The sequence below is a fragment of the Hyposmocoma kahamanoa genome, unplaced genomic scaffold, assembly GCF_003589595.1.
Source record: "Hyposmocoma kahamanoa isolate Upper Pololo Valley unplaced genomic scaffold, ASM358959v1 64, whole genome shotgun sequence".
NCBI lineage: Eukaryota > Metazoa > Arthropoda > Insecta > Lepidoptera > Cosmopterigidae > Hyposmocoma > Hyposmocoma kahamanoa.
Genome location: NW_020653852.1, coordinates 9,279,981 through 9,290,007, shown reverse-complemented (window position 1 = coordinate 9,290,007; position 10,027 = coordinate 9,279,981). Strand labels below are relative to the sequence as shown.

Here is a 10,027-nt window from a genome sequence, read left to right as displayed (position 1 = left end):
CAGTCTATAATTCGTTGCCTTAATTTTTAGAGGACGGAAAAAAAATAAAGGACCTTAATTACGTCTTGTGTAAATAATCATTTACCCTTATACAATATTGTGTAAATTCATTGCTGTAGCCAAAATTAGGCATTTAAAGAAGGTGCTGTACTGTTGCCTCTTTCATTACTTAATTCGCAATATGTGTCCTACATAAGTAAGATACTATACCGATGCATTACCGCTAAATAAGTAGAAGGCATGCACCAATAGATTTTAGTAGCTCGTCTATAATACAATCGTGGCCGGCGGCAGTCGAATGAAAACAAAAACTGTTCACAAACACAAACCTGCGTGACTGGTCTGTTAAACAGTTGGCAGCGGCGCCCCCGCCGGCCGCGCCCCCATTCGACGCGATGGCGTTGCGCTCACAACTCCTGCGCACAGGTACGTCACTTTAACTTACATTTTCCTTTGTATTTTCTGACCTACAATTTTGGTTAAAAATTCAGTAATAGTAGAGGTTACTATTCAACTGTCAAAATAGCTTGCATTGAATTTTTAAGAAAGGGTATTGTACCTTGATGATTTTTAAATAATGAGTTTTGTTGTGTGCCGGTCTCGCATGACCTTCTTACTTATTAAATAAGGCATAAAGTGACCAATAAGAGCACGTAGAGTTTATTTTAGTTCTATATTTACCTGTAATATGAACGAGTTAACACGATGTGCTCCTATTTTTGTTGCCTCAGTACTCGGGATATATAAATGGAAATATATTATATTCGAGAAATACCACATTGTGAGCGTGTACTATGACTAATTGAATTCGTTAATGTTTTCCAAATTTACTAAATGATGTTAACCGTCCAATCATTATATTTCAAAATAAAATATTTCAGTTACTTTCCTTTTGACTATCAACAGGAGTTGTTATTGATTCTCATTGTTAAGCCAAAACAGTTTAGTTCTTTACTGAAACCGACCTTGAATGAAACAGCTTGGCTATATAATTGTTATTTACATTATGTGAAGATAGATAACTTTAACTGCCTCCATGGCCGAACGGTTACCATGCCGGACTGCCACGTAGAGGTCTCAGGTTCGATTCCCGGGCCGGGAGAAATATTTGTATGGCCTACATTTATTTCTCTCGTGTGTTTGGGTGTAATTTGTGGTTGTCTATGCGTGTGTCCATGGCACCCGTGACGCAGGGCTTCCCTAGTGCGAGGCTATATTGTGTGTGTGCGTTATTATTATTATTATAGATTGCGACAACTTGTGCTATTTGTGTTATTTTCAGTAAACTACGGACATTTACTTGATAATATGTTGTAATTAGTTTTATAATAACGCAGAATTTGTACGCACAAAGAAATAAAACAAAAATAAATTACACTAACTAGCTGCATCAACTAAAGACAATATATACAGTTTTAATACAGTCGGGTCGCATGCAGCCGATTACATGTGCTTCCTGTTTTGTTAAATCTAGGACTGGCAGACTTAAAAGCACATGAATCAAGAACGCTTCATTTTTTATTATATATTCATTGTGGTTGTTGTTTATTATGCCGGAAGATGTGAACAAAAATTGGAAAAAGATTCCCCTACAATTTAAGTTGCAACAAATGAATTTCACTTATGTCCTTTATTTAGTCTATACCTACAGTCATCATTATTATAATAAACGTATCGCCTTATTATTCGATTATTTTTTCGATTAACCGGTACCTTGATTGTAAGTAGGTACATAATATACGAGGAAGTTGAATATACCGCGTTCGTTATTGTTATATCTCAATTTAGCTAACGGGCGACAATATAATACCTGATATATAACCCCGAATATTTGACAAATTTGCTAACTCTATCTTTCTGACTTTTGAGTGTTAGTTTCTGCCACTGAAGACATACCCTTGTGTAAACATACCCAGGCCTATATGTATGTTATAAGGGTTCTAAAATGTATGTTACCGTACCTGGTTATGGTTAATAGACAGGTGACTGATAAGGTTTGTGTTGTGAAAAATTATGAATTTACAGTGTACAATGGAACTCAAATCCGTCAATTCAGCGAGTTGAAGCCCAAAGAACGAGCTGGGATAGCACAGCTCAGAGAGGTTCTAGAAGATAGATTGACTGAGATCAAGAAAGCAAAGACTTGGAAACACGAGAGAGTCATCACTTCTCCGCAGGACAGAAAGGTATATTCTTATGAAGGATAACGTTATTATGGCATATATGAGTATGTTGTACATTTTGTTACTACATATTTTAAGAAAGAAATTAGCTAGGAGTGTATTAATACGTTTTTGAACAAAGTAAAAGAGGAAATATGAAAAATACATAATAGAGCTAATAGTGTTTACTTCCTGTCATATATAGACACTAAAATTATTCTTTCCAGGTTATCGTACAGGGCGCTAAAGGAACCTTCCTAAATTTCTGTGCCAATAACTATTTAGGACTATCTGTAAGTACAGGCAGGTGCAGAGTTCATATTCGGCTAGTATTTATTATGCTCACTTGATTTTCTCATCTCAATTTAATATTATGAATAGTTTGGCATATTTTACATGCAAAGTCGTTTTATACTGTATTATCTACATTAATGCCGATATAAAACAGTCCCGTTTATATTTTGTCAGAATCATCCCGAAGTGGTAGAGGCGGCAAGGGAAACTTTAACCAAGTTTGGAGCCGGATTGAGTTCCGTACGATTTATTTGTGGCACACAATCCCTGCATAAGGTAATTATTTTGAAATAATTTGATATTATAGTTAATTTTTTTTATTAACCATAAGAACTGTAAAAAAAAATTATGAGAACTGATAATAATTTAAACAATTTTTCTTACTAAACCCCTCCCATAACGTAGAACAATAATATATTGTTCCCATACATTTTTTTTACTAGCAGTAGAAAGTCTTTGTGAAAGAGTTCGTCTAAAGAACTACCTAACTACGTACTACCACCTTACCTATTTCTGTCGCCAAGCAGTAATGTGAGCATTACTTCGTTCCGGTTTTTTACAAGTATCGTCAACATACCTAATGTCTCTGGGTGACGGCAGCAGTGGCAGTGCCCCTCAGATCTTTGCGATTTAAAGCTCTGAGTGACGCTGCAACTTTTATGAATAGGCGTACCACCAGGCGTATGATTTGTTGATTCCGTCACTTGGTATAAAAAAGACTCAAGTATTTTGCTGTCATTTGCTTTATTTTGTAGTAAACAATAGCGAGTGCAGTTTGCGAATTTGCAAGAAACCATCTGACGGCTTTATCATTTTATTTTTAACGTTCTGTTATTATTATTATGTATGTAGATCACGTCTTACCCGCCCGTATACACGTACCTACTTAAATACTATTTAGAATCCGAGTACGTTATGATAAAGAAAGGATATATCAGGACAAATTATTGTGCAGTCTTGTATGTAGAGAAAATTTAACATTTTTATTGAGCGTTTTGTATCTATGTTGTTTCTTGTTATATTCATTTGCAAGCACGGAGTTACTTTGATTTCTTTGTTGTATTTCTTGTTGCATTTATTTGAAAATATTTCGTATCTTATTTTAAATATCATAATTATAATCATAATCATGAATACGGAACAAATGAAGTTTAAATAATCGTTTATGATCGCCCCTCCATTAAAATTACCAGGCGAAATACCTATAGCACATAAAATCGAATACTGTCGTAACTCAAAATTGTGGAATTAAGAAAACACTATTTGAACGTTCAAAAAATACTTAATTAATATATAGTACACTCGTTTATAAATGGATAATGTATAAATAAAAATAATTACACTATTGGCAATATTTAAAAATAAAAAGAAATAAATTTATAAAATTTTTTTCTAATAATTTCTCCTCCTTTTTCAGGACTTGGAAAAGAGCATAGCTCAATTTCACGCACGCGAAGATGCGATCCTTTACGGCTCGTGTTTTGATGCCAATGCTGGTCTTTTCGAAGCATTTTTAACACCGCAAGACGGTGTGTTCTCTGATGCCTTAAATCACGCTTCCATCATTGATGGAATTCGATTGTGCAAAGCACAAAAATTCCGATACCCACATCGAGATTTAAATGGTAAGTTTCATTTAACTACTTACATTACATCAAATAACTTAAACTAAATACCAAACCATTAATAACGTGGCAACTATCATAGAAATAGCGTGTTTTTGAAATTTATGTATTTTTTCAATATTGTGTGCAAATAGTATTCGCTACATATTCATAATTTTCTGAAATGTTTATTTCGGTTGGTCTATCGTAACCATAGATTTAGTATTATATATATCTAAGATCGTAACAATCTGTGCTCTGTATCGTTATATGTATAACTATATCATCTGTGCTGATCTTTAAGAGGCCTATGTCTAGTAGTGTACGTCTGTCGCTTGAAATTATCATAGTGATGATCATGACAATATACAATATTTGTTTCGTTCCTTCTCAGGGACGTACGGAAAAAAGCGGTCACGAGGTCATAGATATTAAAAAATGTAGTTCCAAAATAAATTTCGTGCGCATTTGTAAACTTCTCTCATTCTCATTTCTCTTACTGTTTTTGTACGCAGCATTCAAAATTGAGGTCATCACTATTTCTTCTTTTTGAATGTCATAATAATTGTGTTCAGGTACTGGGCTAAATAAAATAAATAAATAGCCCATTTCGATCAATAAGTTGCAGCGTTTAGATGAGGGAAAAAAAATGTAATTGGTTTATTTACTTGGTTTATATAATTTATTGTGTCTCTGCACGTAAACTTATATTTATAATAATGCGATTGCGACTTGGTGATTTCGTCGAATAGGCGGCAATTGACTCGATGTAAACAGCGAATCGCCTGCGCTGCCTTCGTTAGCCGAATTCGCTTGCCGAAGGGGTGGCAGTCGACTCGGTGTAAATAGTGAGTCGACTGCGTTTCCTTCGGACAAGCGAAGTCGTCTACCGAAGGCGGTAGTCGACCTGGTGTAAACATGCCATAATACGTACGGCAAAGAAGTGTAAATCACTGCCGCATCTGTGTTTTCCGAAGGCTTGAATTTGAGTTAATCAAGGCTAGAGTGAATAGTCCTTTATTAGAACCAGACAAACGCGTAATAATGTCGACCATATCCTTGTTTAATATCAGGTGAAATTGTTACCAAGCATTTGTCTGTTTATTTTATTATAGTTTATTTGGAAAATAATAATAGTAATAGTAATAAAAGCCTGGTTGAAAAATAACTTGCAAAATTTTTTTAATCACCAGAATTAGAGCATCTCTTGGCTCACAGTCAAACACGAATCAAATTGATAGTGACCGATGGAGTATTCTCTATGGACGGTAACGTCGCGCCTATCAAAGGATTGAGAGATTTAGCTGACAAGTATAGAGCGTTACTGTGTGTGGATGATAGTCATGCTACTGGATTCTTTGGAGAAACTGGCAGGTAGGTTGTTTTTATTTCATATATGTTATGGACGCCTAGTATCCCATATTTATAATGAAAAGGTCTATCAAAGCAATTAATTCAAAATATTATGATTGCTATTACCTGTATCTTTACATTAAAATTATTTTTGAGCAACTATAACCGATATTTCTGTTTACAATTTTTCTTTTCTGCATAATTAGGTAAATAATAAAAGCGGTAGATATATTATCAGCTCAAAAACTTGTGATCACCTCTCGATGCTTATTATGTATATATATAATAAAATGAAACTGAATCTTATTATAATTAATGCAGGGCCCTTCTTCGGACTGCATAATATGAACAAAGGCACCGTGATACGAGTTAGGATTTCTGTTATAGAAAGTTAGACAATCCAACAACAGTTATTTTTGCATCCTTCTAACTACTTATTGAAGTAAAACGATAATTTGCTCTATCTTATATTACGTTGCATATATATATAGAAATACCGCAATTAGCTATTTCTATGTATTCTGGTCAAGGTGTACTAAAGGTTATTTTCCTCGTTCAACGGCATACCTTCCTTGAGACTTAATCAAAGATCTTTTAACCTTAAAAGATATTTATGTTAATAGTTTAAGAAAATTGAGAAAGGTTAAAATAATTATGAATTACATAATAAGTATAATTTTTAATTTAACGAAAGTATTTTTTAAACTTATAACCTATTTTATAGATTTCACGACAATTTATTAGAAAAATCTTAATTTATGTCGAATTCTGGATTAACGATACAATATTACACATATTTTTTTATGATGTCGTGTGGATATGTTAAAGGTAGGTATGTCTACCACTTTCACTGAACCTAATTTGAATGAAATATTCTACGAGTGGGTTCAGGTGCCTACCGTACAGAAATACCTTAGCAAATTGGGATAAGATTTCATAATGAACATGATGAAATTACAAACGAAATGCTGGTGAAATTACAGACACATGGGACTTGTCAATTTATGTCTCAGGGTGACAAACGCAGCGGCAGTGCCCTTCAGATCTTGGCGATTTAAAGCTGTGAGTGGCACTGCAACTGTTATGGACAGGCGTGTAGCTTACCATCACAGGCGCACGACTTGTTCGCTCCGTCACTTGATTATAAAAAAAAACATAAAACATAATAGACCTCACTTCTTAGCTCTGCGCAAAATTCTGTCAATAGCCAATTAATATTGTCTTCAGAGGTACAGAAGAATACTGCGGTTTACCAGATGCAGCTGACATCATCTGTTCGACTTTGGGCAAAGCTGTAAGCGGCTCCTCAGGCGGCTACACTACAGGGCCTAAGGAGCTTATTACTTTACTTAGAAATGTATCCCGGCCTTATTTGTTTTCAAACGCACCGCCACCACCTGTAGTTGGAGCCGCTTCGAAGGTAATTTAATAACTACGGATTTTCATGCGAAATCGCAAAGATTACTTGGCTTAACTTTTAGGGTACACTAGGCTTGGATTAAGCAAACTACGCAGTATTCCTTACCAATTTACAATCGTCTCCACTATTGATACAATTACATAAATTAACGTTAACTTTTGTTTTGCTATGTGCTTCCATTCTTCACATATTTTACGCCCTTTTCCCATCGGGGTAGACAAATACAACAAACCAATTTCAAACTAGCTTGTTAAAACAGTTAAAGGTAAAACAAACAAAAAGAGGTAATATGAATATGAAAACTCAAACTCTTTCTTCAGGCACTGGAGCTAGTAGAACGAAGTGGTGAACTTCGTCAACGGCTCAGAGATAACACAAGACAGTTCCGAGAGGGATTGAAGGCAGTAGGGCTGACAGTCGCCGGCGATGACCACCCCATTTGCCCAGTCATGGTTGGTGAGGCTTCTCTTGCAGTGGAACTTGCAACTGGCATGCTAGGTGAGACAACTGCACCCAGTTTTTGATTAGTTTCTAACTGCTGACTACACATCTCCCGGATTTATGAATACCTCTTTCGAAACCTTACCGCAATCTGAAAATGCAGTAGCGTTTACAGCGATCACCAACTCACCTGTAAAAGGAATATATTGTAAATTACTTTTTATCAGAGAAACGTCATATGAGTCAAGAATTGTTAATAAACTGACGTTGTAGCAAGACATCTCTGTAGCTACCACAGTCCAAGCTGTACATATGTAGCTAACGTTACATTCACGTTGTGCTCGCCGCGACAGTCGTTTTGTCCATGGGCCGCGTGTCTTTATATTAGCGAGATAGCAAGACATCTGTCTCGCTCTTGCAGCAATGGAGGCCCTCTGATTGGTTGACTGTATATTCAACACTTTTGGTATACCATTCAGCGATTAAGATAAATATAGCGACATTTGCCAATAAATTCATTCTAGTTCCAACTTTCAACATCAGCGTTTCACTGAAAAGTACCTAAACTAAAATTAAACTGAATTCCCTAGTTGTTGCCTGAAAGGCTGTACTTAAATTGAGAGTTAGAGTAATAGAAATTTACTTGTTCCAGCACACGGAATTTACGTGGTAGCATTCAGTTACCCGGTGGTGCCTAAAGGAGCAGCGAGGGTTCGCGTTCAGCTGAGTGCGGCGCACACGCCGGAAGATATCAAAACGGCCGTGGAAGCCTTTACTCAAGTCGGCAAGAAAATTGGCCTTGTAAAAGCATAGGTTTTGTTTATAAGCACATGTTTTACGTGCATATTGCCACATACTAAGGTACGTACCTATACAAACTGTCATCTAGGTACGTATAATATCGTTACCCAAAAATACGCCGTAGCGTGAATATAGTGCGCTCACTCTTAGGTTCAATTTATATCGCGGCGGAACGGAATGGAAGCGAATTTTTGTAAGGATATTATATATATTGTCCATAGCATAATAAACTTTATAGTCAATTATGTAATGTACATAAATCAGTAAGGAGTATTAAAAAAACCGACCTCAAAAGTTCGTGGAATTACATCTATTTGCAAAGTTTTATTGAAATCGGTTACCGGAAAGTTTGCAAACCGGGTTCATCCCCTAGTCCGCCGCTATACGGGATTTAACATATGAGGTAATAAATATGGGTGCTCAGTGCTTAAAGTAAATTTCAAGAAAAACTTAAATTGGAGCATAGCAAAATCAACCATTATAATAATTGCTCCTTATAATAAAATATTTTTTTTTAAATGCTATATATACAAGGCGCTATTTGTAAAAATGAGTGTTCATGCGTGAACAGCCACTCTTAAAGGTAATAATAATAATAACGCACACACTCATCATAGCCCCGCACTAGGGAAACCCTGTGTCGCGGGTGCCATGGACACATACATAGACAAACACAAATTACACCCAAACTCACGAGAGAAATAAATGTAGGCCATACAAATATTTCTCCCGGCCCGGGAATCGAACCTAGGTGGAATATTTTCTTCGAAATTATATGGGACCACTACGGACGTACCCATGTCGTTACAAAAATTCGCTTCCATTCTGGTCCGCCGTAATATAACGTGAGCTTTAATGTAATTTGGTAGTTCTAAAAATAAATTTCTGCACCAGTGAAACAAATGGAGATATTTATACTGTTAACTCGCTAATCTCCTTCCTTGATGAATAAAGACAATTCGTAAATTTACATAGGAATGTAAAAGGTCTCCTTACTTAAAAATTGATCCAGCTAAGACAGAGAGTTATACAGACTTAAGTTTAACGCATTGCAAAATTACATATTGTTTTGTCAAAAGTTCTGAAGATTAAAAATGTAAATATGACCGTATCGTTATCATTAGGTAACTATATCTCAGAAATGTTATGACGATTGTTGCTTCTAATTATTTTTTCGTTATTATATTTTTTATGTCCAATACCTATATATTCTGGTCAAAATGACTGAAGAAATAAAATTGATGTATAACAAAATGATGTTTCATTAATTTAATGGAGGTCACTGCCATGTTTTCATAAAAATAGTTTGCACATTTGGATTGAAACCTTTTGATTTCTTTTTTTAACCGACTTCAAAAAAAGGAAGACGTTCTCAATTCGTCTACTTTTTTTGTATGTATGTTACACGATAACTCCGCCATTTGTGAAGCAATTTTGATGATTCTTTTTTGTTGGATCAAATGTACCTCCAAAGGTACCTCAAATGTGGTCCCATTTAAATTTCAAAAAAAAATATTCCACCTCTAAGTGTGGTAATAGGGGATGACCGGTTTGTTTAACCGGAGGTTAGGTTGGGTTATTTAATGAAATTTGATCGTAGGGCTTCATTATTTTTTACTATAGTAAGTGACGGGAACAAGTCCTGTGCCTAATGGTGACACGCTCTTAAAAGTTGCAGTGCTATTCAGAGCTTTAAAATAAAAATAATCTGAGGGGCACTGCTGTTGCACCCGTTTGTTGTGTGCAAGTTGACAAGTTCCATGTGCATGTAGTTTTACACAGTATATTTACCTCTCAAAACTAGAACGCTGTCATACTCATATTAATGCACAGCTCCGATAATCTACTACTACTAGCATTTACCAATAGCAATTACAGTACCCTACCACTATCAATTCCACACCACTTTATAAAAATCACTGTAATATTGTGTAAGTCAATGACTGTAATTA

At 35.4% G+C, this 10,027-nt stretch overlaps 1 protein-coding gene across 1 annotated transcript; it reads left to right on the top strand.

The window, feature by feature from the left end:
• Positions 1-361: 361 nt before the first annotated feature.
• LOC113231134 (2-amino-3-ketobutyrate coenzyme A ligase, mitochondrial) lies at positions 362-8,128 on the top strand. Its single transcript, XM_026465321.1, has 9 exons — positions 362-426; positions 2,026-2,186; positions 2,390-2,455; positions 2,631-2,732; positions 3,874-4,081; positions 5,254-5,434; positions 6,641-6,833; positions 7,154-7,331; positions 7,927-8,128. Exons 1-9 carry the CDS (start codon positions 396-398, stop codon positions 8,085-8,087), a joined length of 1,281 nt encoding a protein of 426 aa, XP_026321106.1. The 5' UTR covers positions 362-395; the 3' UTR covers positions 8,088-8,128.
• Positions 8,129-10,027: the final 1,899 nt, after the last annotated feature.